Below are 22,809 nucleotides of genomic sequence, written 5' to 3'. Positions count from 1 at the left end.
CTTGCATGGTTCGGGATCTATAGAGCTGCGCATCGTTGGATTTGCTCTTCAGTGTTTGGACTCTCAGTAGTGATTATTAAACCACACTGAACTGAGCTGAACTGAACTTAAACACTACAAACTGAACTACACTGTTCCTATTTACTGTGACCTTTTATGTGAAGCTGCTTTGACACAATCTACATTGTATAAGCGCTATACAAATAAAGGTGAATTGAATTGATTATTTTTTAAGACACTTCTATACAGCTTAAAGTGACATTTAAAGGCTTAACTAGGTTAATTAGGTTAACTAGGCAGGTTAGGGTAATTAGGTAAGTTATTGTATAACGATGGTTTGTTGTGTTGACAATTGAAAAAAGTTTGCTTAAAGGTGCTAATAATTTTGACCTTAAAATGGTTCATAAAAATTTTAAAACGACTTTTATTCTAGCTGAAATAAAACAAATAAGACTATCTCCAGGAGAAAAAATATTATCAGACATACTGTGAAAATTTCCTTGCTTAGTTAAACATCATTTAGGAAATATATATATATATAAAAAGACAATTAAAACGGGGGCTAATAATTCTGACAACTTATCCAGTATATGTTTTACACAGCAGATGCCCTTCCAGCTGCAACCCATCACTGGGAAACACCCATACACACTCATTCACACACATACACCACAGACAATTTAGCTTACCCAATTCACCTATAGCGCATGTCTTTGGACTGTGGAGGGAAGCCGGAGCACCCGAAGGAAACCCACATCAAAACGGGGAGAACATGCAAACTCCACACAGAAATGTCAACTGACCTAGCCGGGGCTCGAACCAGCGACCTTCTTGCTGTGAGGCGGCAGTGCTAACCACTGAGCCACCATGTCACCCTCGTCTGTTTATATACTTTTATGAAATCTTATTAAAACATTTCATTGTATAAGATTTCTAAAACAGTATTAACCCTTTTGAAAATCCTTAAAAATGCAGTTAACCATTTCTTAAAATGTTTTTATCAAACTTACATATTTTTTAACAAAATAACATAACTTTGAGTAGTTCACAAACAACAAAAAAGACTATTTTACTTCCACAAATGTTCACTTTCAAATAAAAAAAAAGATCAATGTTTCATGTTGCGATTTGTAAACAGACGTATACTAATATTTATTAACAAAATTTAGTCCCAAAGGTATACTGTAAAAAGTGATTCATTCATTCATTTTCTTTTAGCTTAGTCTCTGATTTATCAGAGGTCGCCACAGTGGAATGAACCGACAACTATTCCTAGCATGTTTTACTAAGAGGATGCCCTTCCAGCCACAACCCGGTACTGGGAAACACCCATACACTCTCACATTCTCACACACACATGCACTACGGCCAATTTAGTTAATCAAATTCACTTACAGCGCATGTCTTTGGACTGTGGGGTTACCAGAGCAAACCCACGCCAACACGGGGAGAACATGCAAACTCCACACAGAAATGCCAACTGGCCCAGCTGGGACTCGAACCAGTGACCTTCTTCCTGTAAGGCAACCACTGAGCCACTGTGCCGCCCTAAAAAGTGATTAGTTACTTTATTTAAAAAAGTGAGTAAATCCGTTGTAACTTGGCTTGACCTTTTTTATAATTATGCACATAATTAATTTACGTAATTAAAAGTTCACTTTTTAAAGTCAACTAATCACTTTAAAAGCAAAGGGTTTACTCACTTTAAGCAAAGCAAACTAATCACTTTTTACAGTGTATATGGGGAGAAATACATTTAAATACGCAATTATTTATCCTTATATACACTGTAAAACCCAAGTCAACTTTATCAAATGAAATGAGTGTAGTTAACTCAAAATTGACTGAAAGTTAATTCTACTCATTTGAAAAGAGAACTGTGTTAAAGTATTGAGTTAATTAAACGCCTCATTACTTCAACTAAATGGAGTAAGTTCACAGTACTCATATAGATTAGTTTTTTAACTCAAATGTTTTGTAGCAATCAGTTTCCTTAAACGGTTTGAGTTGCCTTAACCTATTAGGTTTTACAGTACTAGTTGGTTTGAGTTCTCTTCATTGATTAGGTTTTACTGTGCTCAAATTGCTTCGTTTACTCAAATGGATTAAGTTCACAGTACTCATTAGGATTAGTTATTGAACTTAAATGGTTTGTTGCAGTCGGATTTCCTCAAATGGTTTGAGTTACCTTAACCTTTTGGGTTTTACAGTGTGTATTTCTTATTACATTTCAATTATATAGTTGTTTTTTTCTCCAAGTTGTTGAATAAGCAGTATGTTTGCGCTTGATTGGAAACTGGTAAGCCCATTGTGACCAGGGGGCAGAGTGGCACATACTTCATGCGTGTTTGCCTCTCTGTTTCCCGGGCCACACACACTCACACACATATACACACACATAAAGAGGGGATTTAGGATTTAGGGAGAGGCTCCTGGCTGGTTAAACTGTGATCCCCGCTCCTGTTAGTCTCACATGGATGCTTGTGATGCACACACATTTTTCACACGCTTTGTATCTGCGCTTGAGACAGCAGATGCTGGAGGATCTAGGGGTCGCTTGTCCCTCTGTTATTATAACATTTACAATGTGAATCATACAATGACTAAGGCATGTAATATTGAACTTGAAGTGAGTGTTCCATATCATGAGTTCAGCATGACGCCACACATAGGGTAACACTTTATAAACATCTTCATTATTAGACTAATGGGAGACTTGGATTTTTGCTTAATGACTGGTGACTGTTGTCACTGTTAAAATGCAGGGTTCATGCTGTCCCAACACAAAGCTAAAGTAACAAATTAATGTGGATTGAATATTAAAAAATGTAGCTATCCGAAAACAATCTGAAGTATTGTCATTTTAAATAAGCAGCATTTTTAACGTGTAATACATTTTCTAATTAGCTGAGAAATATTATTTCTTCCTTTATTTTTTTCTTTCCAGTAGATATATACACTCACCGGCCACTTTATTAGGTACACCTGTCTAACTGTTAATGTTAATGCAAATTTCTAATCAGCCAATCACATGGCAGCAAGTCAATGCATTTAGGCATGTAGGCATGGTCAAGACGATCTGCTGCAGTTCAAACTGAGTATCAGAATGGGGGAGAAAGGTGATTTAAGTGACTTTGAACATTGCATGGTTGTTGGTGCCAGACGGGCTGGTCTGAGTATTCAGAAACTGCTGATCTCCTGGGATTTTTAAGCACAATCATCTCTAGGGTTTACAGAGAATGGTCAGAAAAAGAGAAAATATCCAGTGAGCGGCAGTTCTGTGGGCGCAAATGCCTTGTTGATGCCAGAGGTCAGAGGAAAATGGCCAGACTGATTCAGCTGATAGAAATGTAACAGTAACTCAAATAACCACTCGTTACAACTGAGGTATTCAGAAGAGCATCTCTGAACGCACAACATGTCCAACCTTGAGGCAGATGGGCTACAGCAGCAGAAGACCACACCGGGTGCCACTCCTGTCAGCTAAGAACAGGAAACTGAGGCCAAAATTCAAACAGGCTCACCAAAATTAGACAACAGAAGATTGGAAAAGCGTTGCCTGGTCTGATGAGTCTAAATTTCTGCTTTGCCATTCAGATGGTAGAATCAGAATTTGGCGTCAACAACATGAAAGCATGGATCCATCCTGTCTTATATCGACGGTTCAGGCTGGTGGTGGTGGTGTAATGGTACCAATTGAGCATCGTGTCAGTGCCACAGCCTAACTGAGTATTGTTGCTGACTCTGTCCATCCCTTTATGATCGCAGTGTACCCATCTTCTGATAGCTACTTTCAGCAGGATAATGCGCCATGTTATAGCGCGCGAATCAGCCTGGTTTCTTAAACGTGACAATGAGTTCACTGTACTCAAATGGCCTCCACAGTCACCAGTACTCAGTCCAATAGAGCACCTTTGGGATGTGGTGGAACGCGAGATTGGCATCATGCCACGAAGGATTAAGGCAGTTCTGAAGGCAAAAAGGGGTCCAACCCGATACTAGTAAGGTGTACCTAATAAAGTGGCCAGTGACTGCATAGACACATACAGTTAAAGGCAAAATTATTATTACAAATGAATAGAAATGTATGTTTAAAAGACAAAGGATTTTTTTAAACTGAAAAGTTATATAGTAGTAATTGTAAATATATATTTTTAATGTTACATTGTACTCCTTAAGATATTTTTAATTGGTTATTAAACAAACCACTGTTGTCCAATGACTTGCTTAAATAACCTACCTTGTTTGGTTAACCTAATTAAGTCTTTAAATTCCACTTTAAGCTGAATACTATAGTATGTTGCAAGCTAACTAGTAAAATATTATGTACTGTCATGGCAAAAGAAACTTGTTAGAAATGAGTTATTAAAACTATTGTTTGAAAAATGTGTTGTATATGAGAAATAGAATTAAAAAGTGATTAATTTTGCCTTCAACTCTATATGTAGACATGAAACAGTATACTTATTCTTATAAAAGTGATCATACTAAATTGTGTTATATTTTACATGATAAGAAATGAGGGAGCAACGGTGGCTCAGTGGTTCACACAACAAGAAGGTTGCTCGTTAGTTGGCATTTCTATGTGGAGTTTGCATGTCCTCCCCGTTTTGGCGTAGGTTTCCTCCGGGTGCTCCGGTTTCCCCCCATTTTCATTCGGCTTAGTCCCTTAATTCATCAGTCGTCGCCACAGCGGAATGAACTGCCAACTTATCCAGCATATGTTTTACTCAGCAGATGCCCTTCCAGCTGCAATGCTGTACTAGTAAATATCCATACACACTCATTCACACACATACACTACGACCAATTTAGTTTATTTAATTCACCTATAACGGATGTCTTTGGACTGTGGGAGAAACCGGAGCAGCTGGAGGAAACCCACACCAACACGGGGAGAACATGCAAACTCCACACAGAAATGCCAACTGACCCAACTGGGACTCGAACCAGTGACCTTCTTGCTGTGAGGGCACAGTGCTAACCACTGAGCCACCATGTCACCCCGTATAATAATCAGTTACATACTAAATGAAATACACAAAAATACACACAATATTTTGAAAGCCCCTTGTCACCACTGTTCTTTGATTTTAGCCTTTAAACGAATACTTTATATGCTGCGTGCCTGACTTGACCATCCATTTCTATTATTTTGATTACAGGCAGACTCTAAATAACACACTCATACACAGAATTGGATTAAATCTCAAAATAACTTTATTTCTCATACTATGTTTAAAAAAATATAAGAGAGTATATAGTGTATGCTGTGCAGTAAGCTAAGATTATTTTCCAAATATAGCTGAGGATGGGTGATAGTGTATCTTGACCACCCAGTGCCTCCTGCTGGCTGGCTTTAGGCAGTACATATATATATATATAAATGTTCCAGCTCATCTACAAGAGTAACGAAGAATCTAAAAATGATAACGGTTATAAAAATATCAATTATATCACAAAATGGATACAAACGTACAAGATAAACATAACAGAACATTATAAAGTGATATAAACTGCTGAGTGAGATGGGAATATTCAGGCTAAATATCCAATACCTTGAGATATACAAAAACAATGGAAAAAGTAAAGGACTGTTTGCACATGCTGTATGTTAAATATACTTCAGTGTATAAACTAGATGATGGAGAAGGATACAGTTTTCAGATATAAAATTATGTGCACAATTGCATTGTTTAATAATTTCTGAACATTTCTAAGGCTTAATTTGTTAATATTATACAAACCTAAGCAATTTCTTTCCATTTTAAATTATTTTAAAATGTAATTTGTGATTGTGGACAACAAAACCAGTCTTATGTTGTACGCGTCTATTTTTGGCAATAGTTTGGTCAAGTTGTTGTAATGGTCAAAATTATTAATTAAATTAAATCATTACAATATTAAGTAAATATCATGTTACTTGAAGATATTTTGCAAATTTCCCACTGTAAATATATCAAAACCCATTTTTTGATTAGTGTGTGATTTTAATTAATGCGATTTTCTTAGTATTTAGATTTTTTTTGAACCCTCAGTTTCCAGATTTTTAAATAGATGTTATCTCAGCCAAATATTGTCCTATCATAACAATGCATCTACCCTGTAAACAATTATATGATCAATTAGTCCTGACAGCATATATTTTAAGTCATTGTAACTTAATAAACTAAAAGTTAATCATGTTCTAACTTAATTTTATTAAAATTATGCGAGCTGTTTTAAGTCAGTTTAACATAATATAAGTTCAATGGACTCTAATTTGATTCAGCTTAAAAATTTAAGACAACCAGGATTTTTTTTTTACAGTGTACCAATGGAAAGCTTAACTATGAGAAAATAAATACATCTCATTTTCCAAAACTTGGCACTTTTGATTGGTTTTGTGGTCCTGGGTCACATTTATTACTGTCATCAAAGCTGAATTTTCAGCATCATTTTTCATATATATATATATATTTTTCATATTATAATGATCTCCTTCAGAAATCATTATAATATGCCAACATGGTGCTCAAAAGATATTTGATAATATTATTATTGATGTTGAAAACAGGTGTGCTGCTTGGAAACTGTAACACTTTTTTCAGAATTATTTACATTTAATTAAAATAGAAATCAATTTTGCAGCATTATATCAGATTTTTTTTTTAAAACTTAGTAAACTAAGTGACTTAGTGAACCCAAACGCTTTATTTGTAGTGTAAATATATATAAATATCTGGCAGAATAACAATATATAAAACTATCTACAGAAGCTGGTGATTGTCAGTAATAAAATGATGATTATTCTCATAATAAATGACTAAACACAATGTAATTATGCACATAATCAACATGCCTTGAACGAAATATACTAAAAGTACAGAGTTACATAAACATATGCTTCTAAAATATTTGGTAGCACTTTAGTTTGGGTCACAATTCATGCTATTAACTACCGGCTTATTACCTGCCTATTATTAAGATATGAACTGTTCATTAGTAGTTATAAAGTATGACCTTATTCTGCATCCTCAATCCTATCCAAAACCTAATCCCAATTTCTACCCTACTAACTATTAATAAACAGCTAATTACTAGTTTATTAAGATAGTAAAGTGTTACCAAATATTATTTCAAAACCTGGAAACGTCCCTTAAAAAATCAACAGTGTTTGACAGGATCGAGTTGTTCATTTGCGCTTGCTAGCCGCTAGATGACAGCATCAGATCTGGTTCTTTGCTGCTCTCTGAGTTGCTGTTGCGTCCACAACCGACAGTCATATGAGCAACATGAGCAGCTCGTAGGGTGGCAGGAGAAGGCGGCGTTTCGGCCAGGCCTGGTTTTTTGGGTGGGATTGGAGGCGGGATCCCTCTGTCCGCTCTGGGAATAGTCGGAGACCTGATAGTAGGAGACAACATCCCAGACTGGACCACGGCACGATAATCAGTGCCGAAAGGAGAACTGTTTGAGGATGTTGATTTGCTGGGACTTTGAGGAGTGCTAAAGCGACTTAGCATGGTGCCACGGGTGGCTTGTTTTGAAGAAATGATATCTGGTGAAGTTGGACAAGGCGAAATGTCATGTGGACTGTTTATAGGAGAAGAAATGGTGTTAGGATCTTGATCACTTGTGCCTTGAAACTTGTGACGGGCTGCGTGGAAGCGCTGGTGGATGCCGGCCTGATATGCAGCTTGTATATCTGGTGATTGAGAGGCTTGTGAATTGGTCCCATTGCTTAACAAACTCTGCTTCTCAACATCTTCCACCATAGAAACGTGGTGGCCATTGACTGAATCTGTTGTCTCTTTCCTCAACGTCTCTAGTTCTTCTTGTAGTGCGTTACAGCGTGCTTCCTCTTTTCGTAATCTCAGCCCGAGCTGTTCTCTTACAGTGTCGAACTCGGCCAGCAGCTCTTCTCGTCTCGCCTCCATCTGCATCGCCCTCTTCTTTTCCTCCTCAAGCTCCGCCCTCAGAGTGTGACTGGCAGCTCGCTCACGCTCGAGTCGCTGGCTGAGTTCGGTGGCACGATGGGACTCCTCGTGAGCGCGGGTGCCGGAGCGTTTGCACTCCCGACTCAGTGCCGTCATGAGCTGTTTATGCTGGACTCGCTGCTCCTCCAGCTGATCGTGCAGCCGCTTGTTTTCCCGCTCCATCCGGGACGTCTTCGACTTTTCAAACTCCAACTATACACATGTGTACAAAAATAAACAAATTAGTTGGAAATACGTCGACAGATTTACACATTTACAAGAAAACAAAAACTTAACAGTGATGTTAAAATTTTGGGGTCGGTTTATAATGATTTAAAAAATCTCTCTGCTCAACAAGGCTGTATTTGTTTTAAAAATGGAGTAAAAATTGCGAACTTATAGGTTGTTTTCAATCAGGTGAGGGGTCTGGATGCATACCTGGTGCAGTGCAATCTGAGCTGCATCCAATGCTTTTTAATGGGCTCACCTAACCCCAACCCTACCCCTCACAGTGACGTCACTCGCTCCATTTGAGTGCATTGCCTCTGACATTGCATCGCTGTGTAATGCAATCTCAGCTTTCATCATAGAGGCTGCATCCAGATCCTATTGGGTTCTGGTGACACGTGAAATTCAGATGGAGGGCAGGAAGTACAAAACTGAATGGGAGACAGAGGAAAGTCTGTATATTTGCGATTTATACCATAGTTCAAAGGAGATATAAATAGAAAATAACTAAATATGTTGGGCATGATCCTTATATCATGAAGAGGGACGAGTTCTCTACTGAACTAAAGTATTTGTGCCTGTCATCGAGGCGGTAGATACTGTATAAGCTCTCACGTTACATGAAACAATAAATACTACAGTGTTTGAAAGCATACTACAGATAATTTCATGAATTAAACTGTTGTACCACAGCAACAATATAATTATTACAACACAACTGTAGTAATAAACAAATTATTCAATAGGCTTTAGTTTTCTACGCTATAATTATACACCATCACAACGCAGCAGTTTACACTAACATTACAGTATTGATTACAGTTTATCAGTTTACTATGCTACAGTATTCGGTAGCATTCATTAACAAAGAGTTTTACAAATTATACACTTTACTTTGTGGTTCAAAAACATGTTTATTATAAATTACTGTAGTTTTCCCCCATGCGAATATCTTCCAGACATCACGAAATAACGAAAAGCATACAATAATGAAAGCATACAAAAGCGTAGACGCATAGTCTACATTGTAAAGGGGAAAAGTGCTCCACAATAATAACCGTCTAGTTTTGTCGCAAGGGTTGCACTTCTTTTTTGTTCGGTCGATAATCTTACCATGAACAAACATTCACCGCTGCTGCACATATACTGTAGGCGTCAACGTTATGGTTGTTTATTCCACCAAAACGCCAGTAAAGACTTGGATTATTGCAAAACAAGATGGAGATTTCATTACAGCGGTCACATGGCAGAGTACATTATATTCTCCTGGATTTTGTCTAAGTGTGGTGTTTGTATCTGGTTTTTACATAACACATTAACATATTTATACACATAGCTAAGCCTGAATATAACCTTTACTGCTGCTGTCAAATTATCGCGTTCAAAAAAAAGTTTATACACATGGATGTAGCCTATGGAAAAAATGTCAGTACATGCCGCCTTTTCTTCAGTTTTTCAGCCAGTTTCTTGAACTTTCTTCCCTTTTTGAGCAAAAACTTTTGGAAGTCTATAAAAGCTGTTTGGCATTTCTTAATTTGCTGATTTAAACAATTATGAACATGAAACAGAAATATTTTGATGTTCTGATAGCGATTCCTATGTAAAAGAATCACTTCCTGCCCTCCATCTGAGTCTCACGCATCATCAATGACATCATGTGAAAACAACCTATTATTTTTGTGATGGCACAGCTGAATGACCTGCACCAATTACTCCGGTCTTGATTATCACATGATCCTTGAGATTCAAATGAACATTTATTTGAAACAGAAATGATTTGTACCATCATAAATGTTTTTTTACTGACACTTTTGTTGTATTTCTTGTATTCTTGATAAATTAATTGATTTTTTTTTTATCTTAAGCATTTTTAATGGTTTTACATCAGGTAGAATTCACTTTTGGCAAATCTTGTTAGATTAAAGTTAACTAGAAGTGGCGGCATGGTGGCTCAGTGGTTTGCACCTCACAGCAAGAAGGTCACTGGTTCGACTCACGGCTGGGCCAGTTGGCATTTCTGTGTGGAGTTTGCATGTTCTCCCCATGTTGTCGTGGATTTCCTCCGGGTTCTCCGGTTTCCCCCACATTCTAAACACGTGTGCTATAGGTGAATTGGATGAACTTAATTGGCCATTGTATATAAGTGTGTGTGTGAATGCGAAAGTGTATGGGTGTTTCCCAGTACTGGGTTGGGCATCCGCTGCATAAAACATATGCTGGAATAGTTGGCGGTTCATTCTGCTGTGATAAATAAGGGACTAAGCCGGAGGAAAATTAAAAAATTAATGAACTGGAAGTTGCAGAGACATATTTCAGTATGTTGATGTACTTCCAACTGAAACTGAATATTGAGTAGGGGGCGGGGCTTTTTTCTATCATTCCCTCATAGCAATTTAGAGGTAAAAGGGGTGACAAAACAAACAAAGCAAATTTAGTGGATTAACTTACTTGAATACTAATTGTTGAGGTCAGAATTATTAGCCCCCTGTTTATTTTTTCCCAAATTTCTGTTTAACGCAGAGAAGATTTTTTCAAAACATTTCTAAACATAATAGTTTTAATAACTCATCTCTAATAACTGATTTATTTTATCTTTGCCATGGTAAATAATATTTGACTAGATATTTTTCAAGACACTTCTATACAGCTTAAAGTGACATTTAAAGGCTTAACTAGCTTAATTAGGTTAACTAGGCAAGTTAGAGTAATTAGGCAAGTTATTGTATATTGATATATTGACGGTTTGTTCTGTAGACTATTGAAAAAAATAGCTTAAAGGGGCTAATAATATTGACCTTAAAATGGTTTTAAAAAGATTAAAAACGGCTTTTATTCTAGCTGAAATAAAACAAATAAGACTTTCTCCAGAAGAAAAAACATTATCAGACATACTGTGAAAATTTCCTTGCTCTGTTAAACATCATTTGGGAAATATTTAAAAAAGAAAAAAATATTCAAAGGGGGGCAAATAATTCGGACTTTGGATGCCCTTCCAGTTGCAACCCATCACTGGGAAACACCCATATACTTCCATTCACATACATACACTACGGACTATTTAGCTTACCCAATTCACCTACAGCACGTCTTTGGACTTATGGGGGAAACCGGAGCATTAGAAGGAAACCCACGCCAACACGAGGAGAAAGATGATTTACTATTCAAAATATTTTGATTGTTTTTAAATAAATTAATCTTACACTTCAAAATTTCTGATTTTGATAGTATATGTATTAATTCCGGTACTTTAACCATAAACTGACATTTCAACCATTTGGAAGTTGATATTTTAGAAATAAAAGGATGTGTTGGAAAAAATGCATTGGGTGCATAACTAGTGACATTAGGAGCTAAGAAATGCAGTCTAAATTTAGTTTTTCTTGGTGGGGCAGTTAGAGAGTTTAATATTTTGAAAAGGCAAAAAAATTTAAAATAAATCAGCAATAACATTTTTTTAAAATATCTGTAGTTTGATCATTTTTATATTAAACATACTTTTTTTATGCAATAAACAGAGTTTTTATGTAATAAACTAGAAAATCACCCCAAAGACGTTGACATTTTCTCAGGGCTCTATATTATTTTTCATATAGTTTGCAAAAATGTACATATTTGATAACTCAATGCTTAATTGGATTTTTTAATAAGAAAAATAATAATTAAACATTTTTTGGTAGAAATGTATGTATAAATATATGCATATAAAATATTATGCAAAATAATAATATGAAATTATAATAATTCTTAAAAATAAATACGTAAATAAATCAAAAGATACATGAAGGTAAGGGAAAAAAGGGAAACATCATACCATCTATAAGTACTCATAATAAATGTGTATTTTAACAAACCAAAAACGCTCTGCTAGATTTGGATTAAAGCCTGTTCCCTAGCAGTAACTCAAATCAAGATGACAGTTTACCTGCTGCAGGAGGCGCTCTCGCTCCTTCTCCAGAATGTAAGTGACGTCATCTCCTTCCGCTGTATCTTCAGCGTGCTTCCTCTTCTCCTCCTCCAGATCAGCAATGACCTGAACCCGCCACACAGGGGCGACAGAATGACAGAAACATGAGCTGATGATAAACCAATCCAATCTCTTCTTAACCTGATACACACTCTGCTAAATCCAATTGAAATGAGCATTATGAGTATTGAAGACAGTGGCTGTTATACAGTATAAACTAGGCTTCTGCTAGGCTTCATGATATATGGTATTATCACGATGTTGACCTAGGCTGCAAAAAAGATTACTTTAACAGGTATAATAACAAATAAAGCTTAGTGTATTGTTTTATTATATATATGTGTTTAAATATTTTAAACAAATTCAACTGCAAACTGATTATAAAGTCTAACAGGTAACACTACAGTAAAGTCTCACTGGTAAACATTAGTTAATGGATTAAAATCAACAGAGCGAAATAGCAATATTATAGATATGTGTTAAAAAAACAACAACAACTGAACTTAATTGGTTATTAACATTTAATTAAACAATTATGATTTTTGATTTATGATTTTTCATCATGTGCAAACTTTTTCTTATGAAGGGCCAAACTTTGTTGAGGGTGGTGAGCCGAAGGTAAATAAACCAAACGATTATATTAAAGTTGCCAAACTAATTTATTAATATAAAAAAAACTGAAAAAAACAATTTAATTGTATTAATTGCAATAATTATGTATATTTTTTTTACATTTTAAAATGAACTTCTTACAATAAAAACAAACAATCCCATTTATAACACAATGGAGTTCATAATGGTTTGTTCGATGATCCTTCGAGTGACAGTATTTACATTTTTTTAAAAACATATTCATGCAAAACATATATATACATAATATTATTCATGATTTATTGTTAATTTATTATCCCAAATATTTGAATGAACCTTTATTTATTTATTTATTATACATTTTACTGGATTTATTATTAATAATATTTACAAAACATTTACAAAACAAGTATGTTATTATAATTAAAAACAATATTAAATATTATAATGACTATTTATTTATTTATAGAAGTATATAACATTTATTATCAGTTTGCTTTTTTGTAGCTCAACAATTAAACAAACAAATAAAAAGTTACGTTAAAACTCTGGTGAAAGCATTCGCACCAATCTTCCCATCATTCTCACTCTCTTCTCAGATCGGATGACAGGCCAAATCAAAGGTTACCATGGGCCATTTAATTTCTTAGTCAATGCCTAATAACACATTAAAATCAAAAGTTGTAATCGTTTTATTGAGTGATAATAACTAAGATATTAACTAAGACCTAATTTTAGCATCTCTGGTTTACTTAAACTGATGTTAACAAATAGAACCTTACTATACAGAATTCAGTGTTTCCTCTAAGATTTTTTCCAGCTGTGGCAGCAGACTTTTACAGAGATCCATCAACTACCTGTGGCGTTATTTCAATGACAAATGTCGTGAGCGTAGTATTACAAGTCAAGATTGCATTTATGTAATACGAGCATGCGGATCTCTGCTTGCCCGCCGATTTCCTCTGTTCGTGCACAACTTTTCCAAATATACGCTGCTCAAGTGCAGATTTGCTTGTACGCTTAAGTGCGATTTAGCACGTTTATGTAACGAGTATGTCTCCAACATTAATTAGATTTGCTAGGAATATTTATGAATGTCTCCAATAGACCTACAAAGCGGCATTAATGCATCCTGAAGTAAAGTGAAACGGCTATAAACTCCAGCAAGATAAAGTCTTTGCAAGCAAAACCATAGATCTTTATCTATAAATAAAGTATGATTATAGAAACTGTTTATCTTATCTGAAAGCTACGTCATGTTTGCTGGCCTCACGCATCACGCACCTGTCAGTCAGTCAGTCAGTCAGTCAGGATGTCACCTTAAAGGGTTAAACAAATAACGCACAGCACTACTACGGTTACAGAAAAGTTTGCGCTGTTATAATTTTCTTACCTTTTAATACATTTTGGTGCGATTATAACCCGCTATTAAAAAACAACGACTGAATGATTTGAATGAAAAGCTGTGATGTAGCTGTGGCGGGATCAATTTTGGTGTGGCGCCCCACCATGGAAGAATGAATGTAGCAGAAACCATGAAATTCATGCACATAAGGACTATACTAGGGCTGAACAGTATATTGTTTGAGCATTGATATCACAATGTGTGTATCCACACTAGTCATATTGCAGGATTAGATTATTTATTGAGAATTAAAAGATTAAGATATTATTAAATAAAATAAAATAAATTTTATATATATATATATATATATATATATATATATATATATATATATATATATATATATATATATATATTATATATAAATATTATGTTATTTTATGTTTGATTGTTCAATTCCTGCACTTGAATATGATACACTTCCCAGAAAAGCATAAAGCACTGTTTACTTCATTTTTATTCTTGCTTTATATACTTGTAATTTATTCTAATTTAAGCAGATGCATTACATAGAAAATAACTTGATCATCCCAGTTGATATCATATGACAGCAAAACAAAACATCGCATTGTAAGATTTTTCCAACGTAGTGCAGCCCTAGCCTATACGTAGATTACTTTCAATGTCATAGGCCAGGTTAATGTGAAAATGTTAATGTTTGAAAAATATTTCAAACTCTTTTTAAAATCTTCAAGCATCCTCAAATTCAGCAATCTGAATATATAGACCCTCTAAAATTTTAAAAGTTGAATAATTATTCACATATTTTAAAGTGCCCACGATATCAGTGCATGTTTATTATCACAATGTATTAAATCTCAGAGTATGTGGAGGATAAACTCACCCTCCTGTGTCTGTTCTCTGCAGCCGCCAGCTGTTTCAGCATCTTCTCCTGCATCCGCCTGCAGTGTCCCACCACCAGCTTCAGCACCGCTAAAGGATCCGAACGAGCCTTGGTCCCACAGACCCCATCCCGTCTCTGGGATGAACTCGCTCTGTCTTCTCTTGTCTGGCTGGAGCTCTGGAGGGTCTCGCTGTCTCTCTGCAGGGCCAGAAATGGGTCGCTCAGGTTGTATTTGCCGTATCGCTCACACACATATGAATCTTTGTGCTGGGCCTGTAGCACAAGAGAGAAAAAGAGGGGTTTATTTGTTCATATTTAGGGTTTATTCGATTTATGGACATTTCTGCACATTAGTGTTTAAAGATGTGATGGGAAATTGAATTTTACATCTTTTTACATGAAAAAAAGATGATCTGAGAGCTGTTATTTTAGTATATTAAGGGGAATTTGTGGGTTATTTTCATTGCTTGCATTCAAAACAGTAACTTCTGTGGACTGAGCATCAAACATTTAGCCAAACCTGTTAATAGTTGGTAAATTATATTTATTTATATTTATTTACCGGCCAAGAAACCCTGCATTATTTCAGAAAAAAATAATAAATAAATAGCAGGTGGTAAAATAGGCAAATGCATCTAATTTGATGATAAAATGATAAAAATGTGTGCGGCGCAGTGGGAAGCTCGCTGGTTCGAGTCCCGGCTGGGTCAGTTGGCATTTCTGTGGGTTTCCTCCGGGTGCTCCAGCTTCTCCCACAGTCCAAAGACATATGCTTTAGGTGAATTGGGTAAGCTAAATTGTCAGTGTATGTGTGTGAATGGGTGTATGGGTGTTTCCCGCTGATGGGTTGCAGCTGGAAGGGCATCCGCTCTTCCGCTGCAACTAAGCCGAAAAGAAAAAGAATTAATGATAAAAATGCAACAAAACAATTAAGTTTCATTGTAAAACTATGGGTGACGCAGTGGCAGTGCTGTCGCCTCACAGAAAGAAGGTCGCTGGCTCGAGCCTCGGCTGGGTCAGTTGGCGTTTCTGTGTGGAGTTTGCATGTTCTCCGTGTTCGTGTGCAGTTTCTCCTGGTGTTCCGGTTTCCCCCACAGTCCAAAGACATGCGGTATAGGTGAATTGGGTAAGCTAAATTGTATGAGTGTGAATGGATATTTCTTAGAGATGGGTTGCAGCTGGAAGGGCACATGAATAAGTCGGCGGTTCATTCCGCTGTGGTGACCCCAGATTAATAAAGGGAGTAAGCCGAAAAGAAAATGAGTGAATGAATGTAAAACTATGTAATGTGAGATGTTTAATAATATTAACATACATTTCTTTACCGGCCAAGAAACTATAAGTGCATTATTTCAGTAAAAATAAATAAATAAATAAATAACAGGCAGAAAAATAAACAAATACATCTAATTTGTTTAATTAATTAACTAAAATGATAAAATGCAACAAAACAAAACATTTCATTGTAATACTATTTAATGTAAAGTGTTTATTATTATTATTAATAATAATAATAATAATAACAACAATCATAATAATATGAATTTAGATAATTATATTGTTTTATATAACAGAATATTACAAATCTAATATTTAAGGTTGTTTTTTAGCATTCAAACATTAAACTAGTTTTTATTTAAGCAAACGCATTACAAAGAAACTTCTATTTGCATTCTGAGTGATTAATAAGTGCTAAGTACAAATTTATGCTGCGTTCACACCAGACGCGAAAGAGACAATCGCGAGTGATTTACATGTGATTGATGCCTCATTCAGACTACGAGCGACTTTGTAGCTGCCTATCGCTCTGGGTGGTGACCTGCTACAAACACAGGTCTGTGTAGGTATATACAGCACGAATACAACCGGCCTCTGAGTGAACTGAGAGAGGATCACGTGAGCTCTACTGGTGCTCCTATTGGCTGTCGCTCAAGAAAGTCTCTCTTCATTTGCATAAAGTTGAAGGATTCTTAACTTTGTCGCATCGCTCAACACACCCACCTGGTCATCAACAGTTGCTGTCATTTGCGTAGACGGAGGTCGCCGGAAGTCGCTCACTCTCCGTTGAATGGTCGATTGTTGCTTTGCTCCTGCAAGCCGCTTGTAGTGTGAATGAGGCTTGAGGTGGCACGAATGACGCACTCGAGTTGGAAACTCTGAACTAAACTCTGTTAGCTATTTAGCAACGAAGCTAGAGTCGCCGAGCAGACAGAAGCCCCGCCTATCTGTGTCTATTGTGAAGTGAATTGGACGTGCGAAGCGAGTAAACTCAAAATGTTCACATGTCTATTAACGCGCCAATAGCACGATTTATCTGCCAGCAGCGTCTGGTGTGAACACAGCATTATAAACATTTCTCATTACTAACATAGGAAGATGTTTGCCACATGTTAGAATTTAAAAATTCAAAAGTATCTTGTAAGCAAACCAAACCAATCAGAGACAGTGAAAACACTGCGATCGTGAGCTGCTCATATAAAAACATCACAGTGCTGCACATCAAATATCATATTTAGAGATATTTAAAAAGCACCATTCCACATTCATAAACTCACTAATACTGATTGCTACTTTCATATGGCACTTGGGAAGTGTTAATTTTAGGCGCTTGCTCACAGGCCTTGTAAAGCAGCCTCCACTTTCCTCTTTTTCACAGACACGCTCTGTCCATACTTACTTTCTAAACAGGAAATGAGATGATACTGAGCATATGACCATGCCAAAAGCAACATAAACCATTCTCTAAGGCTCTGTATATATATATGTGTGTGTGTGTGTGTGTGTGTGTGTGTGTGTGTGTGCGTGTGTGTGTGTGTGTGTGTGTGTGTGTGTGTGTGTGTGTATGTGTGTGCGCGTTCAGTTCCCAGTGTTTGTTGTTTTAAGAAGAGGTCAAGCAAGGGGTCCTTATAGGGTTGAAACAATCACTTCAGTCTAGGTAGGGTCGATGCAGCAAATGGGACACCAAAAAAAGTTTCCAGCTTGAGTAATTTAATCCCTCCTGAAATGACTCTGAACTAAAAGCACTCATTTGACCCAGAAAAAAAAACACAAGGATAGGGAACGTAACTGAACTAAAAAGCGGAGAGAGAGAGTCACTGATAGCTAGGACAACAAAAAAATCATATTTAACATGGTTCAAGTAGTGTTGACAATATAAGACCAAACAGCAGAAAAAAGATTGTTAGTACACAGGTTATCAAGGGTTGCCAGGTGCTGTTAGGTTGTTACTAGGGAAATGTTAGTTACTAGATATAAAGGTTTTGCTGGGTGGTTACGAGAGTGTGTTTAATGGTTGCTAGGGAGTCCTGGATGATTGCTAAGTTGTTGTTAAGGTGTGGGGGTTATACTGGGGTGCGTTTCCCAAACAACTACAACCACACCTCATGGCTGAACTATCATAGTATGATGCATCGTTTGGGAAAAGAACGATGTAGAGACGAGTGTTTCCCAAAACAGCAGTTTCTCTGTCTCAGATCCATCATTTGAACCACGTTAGTTATTACGTAAAACTCCCATAATGACGCTCTAAATGGGGCGGAGTAAAACTTCTTTAAAGAAAACCCCTGTAATTTTTTGTGCAAATTATATTGTTTTACACGCACAAAACACATATAGGACCTATATTTATTTCCTTTACAAATATTATTGAGAATACTCTATATAAAATCACTAAGCTAACACGAATTCTAATCTCATATATAAATCATATAAATCGTTAATGGCTGTAGGCCTAGTTTACAGTATAATAATATTAATAGACAGTTTATTAGGAAATGAAAAAAATGTAATACTTATAATTTTAATTATTAATAATTAATAATTTTAATGATAATAATAATCATTATTAATATTAAGTAGGATATTGTTTATTTATTTTATTATTTTTTTAAGTTTACTTGACATTCAAACCACTAACAACTAACAGGCCAATGTCATAAACAGTGCAGATACATTTTTTAATAAATAACCCACTATAAATAATTGCATTAACGTATGCTATGCTTTTTGTTTTCTCAAGCTTTGGAGACGTAAAATAGCCTAAACTCCGCTTTTAAATAATAGGTCACCTATAGCTTTCATTATGACTAGGCCCACACGGAATCTGTGCACACATGCAGATATCCACAGATTTCTAGCCCATTGAGTCTATTTATTTACTTGTGTAAATGTGTGTACATTTATATTTATTGAGTTTTTAAATTAATTTCAGTAATATTATTATTATTATTATTATTATTATATTATTATTATTATTATTATTATTATAACCTTTATTTTACCAGGAAAGACACATTGAGATTAAAAGTCTCTTTTACAAGAGCGTCCTGGCCATGATTAGGAAGCACACATGTCACATGGGTCTAACAAACAAAAACAAATAAGAGTTAACATGAATCACACATTGACAAACAAACTATTCACAACATCTATAAGCCTGTGTTTCAATTTCTAAATCATTTAAAGTCTTTTAAAAAGCATTCAGTGAAATCAACTCTTTAAACTGCAACTTTGTTTGTTTTTTCCCATCTCAGTCCGCACTTTAGGAACAGACAGTAAATAAATATCCTGTGACCGAAGCCCATAGCTAAGGACAGGTTTTTTACAAATGTAATTCTGGAGATATGATGGGAGTAAACCCAAGATATGCCAATGCTTGAGCCCACGAATGGACAAAGCAGACAACAGCACACAATGATGAGTAAGGGATTTAAAATTAGTTATAAATCTTGAAGTGCGCCATGGTAAACAGTATCCAATGCATGCAGACTTTAAGACGAAGCATGCATATAGATAACATCACCACAGTCCAATATCGACATGAATGTTGCATCAACCAGCTTATTGTTATTGACTAATATGAAAATGTTCATTTGATTTATTTACAATACAGTTTGATCAGTGATATTTTCTCTCTGTTAGTAGAGATATTATATGAATGACTTGCTTTGTTTACTAAATAAGTGGATCTAGATGGAACCATTAAATAACATTTAAAAAGCTATTATTTTTCATTTCATATATTAAGATTTTAGTTATGATACTCCCGAAATAATATTGGCATAGATCCGTAGATTTTTGACAAAATTCTTTGCAGAAATAGCAAAAAAAATATTCGCAGATTCTGTCTGGCCCTAGTTATGAGCCACGGCCGTGTTCAAAATGGCACAAATGTCTTCAAAGTGCACTACATAGGGAACACAATTGTCAATATGAAGATCGCTAAAACTAAACTGTAAAGATACTTTGAAAGCAAATTACACCTAAGAGAGATGACTTTTAGTTTTTTTAAATCATTCCAAGTTACATTTTTCGTTAAACATAACTTTCTGAATGAATAGGGCATAGGGGGAATAACTGGGAATTGAACAAAACCAGAAACTATGCTTCTAACTACAGTTCTAGAGGTGTTGTTACAAGTTTACAAGTTTGCGATACCGATTGTGAATGTTCGTTGAAGCAATGGATTTGGGAAACGCCAAATCAACGAACTATGTTTGTAATGACGAAACTTGCAACCTTAGTTAGCTAACGATGGTTTTCTGAAACAAACCCCTGTTTTGGACTATTGCTAAGGAGAATCCAGGTGGTTACTTTGGTATTCCCAACTGTGCTAGAGAGTTGTTTCAAAATGATTCCTAGGTTTTTTTTTGTTGCAAGGGTGTGTTGAGTGGTCTTTGAGTTTTTAGGTGGTTTATAGAGTGTTTTGGGTGGTTACTAAGTAGGTGCTATGTATGTGGTTAATACATTGATATAGGTGCTAAGAAGTTGTTTGGAAAGTTACTTTAGGTTACAAACTTAATTTTGGTTGAATTGAGGTTGTAGGCAAATGTAAAGAGAAAAATGCAGAAATCCTCCAGCTCATTTAGGCTAGTTTGGAATGATATGGAAGTTTGGTGATCCCAGCTGAAAGCTTTAAGAGAGGGAGTTGTTGAAAAGGGACTGGGCGTCTACAGGGAATAGAGGTATGAAAATTGATGTGAGGGGGAGGGGTAAAGACACACAGATGGATATACATCTAAACATGCACTCAAAAGTCCAATGTTAACATTTTGCCACACCTGCAACATAAAGGAATTATGTTAACTCATTAGATTTGACAAATTTGAGTAGATTGAACATAAAACAATTAAGTTGTCTGAAAAAAAAACCTCAAGAATTGTGTTGTTTCAGCTCATTTTCAATTAGTAGTTTGAACAAACAGCCAACACCACTTTTTTGAGTGCATATTTTGTTGAAATGAAAAGGTGAAAGAGACAGAAATAGCTGGATGCTAAATTGTGGAACAAACTGCACAGAGAATGAAGGATACTGCAAGTTTTCCCCTGTGTTTTCCACAAATCTGCACATCTTGTCTGCTCTTAGAGTGACGGATTCAAGTCCCGACATGCATGCCCATCTGGTAAGTGTGCGAGTGTTTTTGTTTTAAAGATTTACTCAAGTCAGCAATATATAACCTTGTAATTTGAGGCACACTGTAAAAATGTCTGTTTATTAACAGCTTCTGTATTTCATGAATCACAAGCGTTTTCCTTTTATTTACGGTAGTGAATTGCGTTATGGGACCTCAGTCTTTGCTCTGTCGAATTTTGATGCTGAAAATTCAACTTACAGATTAACAAAGTGACTTTAATTGACATTTTAGGAGTTTTTTTAACATTTATTTAAAGATTTACAGTGACAGAACAGTGGTATAGGTGTCATGTCATCATATACAACAATATAGCCATCTATTATACAATCGTCCATCGGCTAGTAATTAAGTGATAAAGTCTTTCAAGATAAATTCTCCAAAAACTCCCATAGATGATTACAGATATGCAAGAAATGATCATAAGTCATAAATCAGTTTTTCTATGGGCAAGAAAATGGCAATCTGATTTATTTACATATTGACCGAAGGAATATTAGGAGAGGACCACAACAGAAGAATACATTTTCTTGCTACATTTGTACAAAAGTGTAACACAGATTCTAGTTCATGACTAAGGTTTCCAGAGTTCACACTTAGCTGATGATTGATTATAAAGCTTGTTTGGCATGCTGTCCCGGGAGCGAGCCCTGAGCTCATAAGATCCTCGAGCATGGGGCTCCCTCCTGTTTGCAAGGCTAGAGGGGAGTTTGAGCTTAGGTAGATCTCGAGAACTCCCCTGCTTTAGTAGCTAATGAACAGATAGTGATTGCTCTTAAGAGAAAATTACTTACTTGGAGCATGTCTATGGTGCCGATTTGGATTAGTCAATTAACTTATGTTCCATGTTTCTGGACGGTGGGAAGAAACTGGGCAACCCGGGAGAAACCCACGTGAGCATGGGGAGAACATGTAAACTCCGCACAGAAACGTCGGCTGGCTTGGTAAGGACTAGAAACAGTGACGTTCTTGCTGTGAGGCAACAGTGCTAACCACTGGGCCACCATGTTTCACCATCTAGGAAAGAAGGTGGAGTATGGGTGGAAGGGGGGATTCTTCAAAACGAAGATGGCTGTGATATAGAACTTAGAGTGTTTATAGTGGCTTAGGAATCATCTGATTGGTGAATCATAAATTGGATAATGCAGGACCAGCCGCAAGCAATCATAAGCAAGTGATCCTCTCGAAATTAGTTTATAAATAAACTTTACAGAGAGCAGTTTTACAATACAGAAGATAAATAACTGGAGATAGGGCAAAAGGTTTACCAATAATCTTCTGAACTAATTTGTGGATTTCTTTTCAGAATGTCTTAATCATGTCACAGTCCCAGAATACATGCATCGTTACAGAATACATGAGAACATTACCAACATTAGACTTGCACTTAAAACAACATTGAGAAACATTTGG

At 35.9% G+C, this 22,809-nt stretch overlaps 1 protein-coding gene across 1 annotated transcript in view; it reads right to left on the bottom strand.

The window, feature by feature from the left end:
* Nucleotides 1-5,197: 5,197 nt before the first annotated feature.
* The window catches only part of cttnbp2nla (CTTNBP2 N-terminal like a), a 43,566-nt gene continuing 25,954 nt past the window's right edge, over nt 5,198-22,809 (bottom strand). The window contains exons 3-5 of the mRNA XM_056460456.1: nt 14,988-15,260; nt 12,106-12,213; nt 5,198-8,168 (exon numbers count right to left, since the gene is read on the bottom strand). Coding sequence (XP_056316431.1) covers nt 7,188-8,168; nt 12,106-12,213; nt 14,988-15,260 — 1,362 coding nt within the window. The 3' untranslated portion in view covers nt 5,198-7,187. The remainder of the gene's footprint in view (nt 8,169-12,105; nt 12,214-14,987; nt 15,261-22,809) is intronic.

Source organism: Danio aesculapii, chromosome 6 (genome assembly GCF_903798145.1).
Source record: "Danio aesculapii chromosome 6, fDanAes4.1, whole genome shotgun sequence".
NCBI classification, from domain to species: Eukaryota; Metazoa; Chordata; class Actinopteri; order Cypriniformes; family Danionidae; genus Danio; species Danio aesculapii.
The sequence above is the reverse complement of the archived record's forward strand: the minus strand, read 5'-3'. Positions and strand labels throughout refer to the sequence as shown.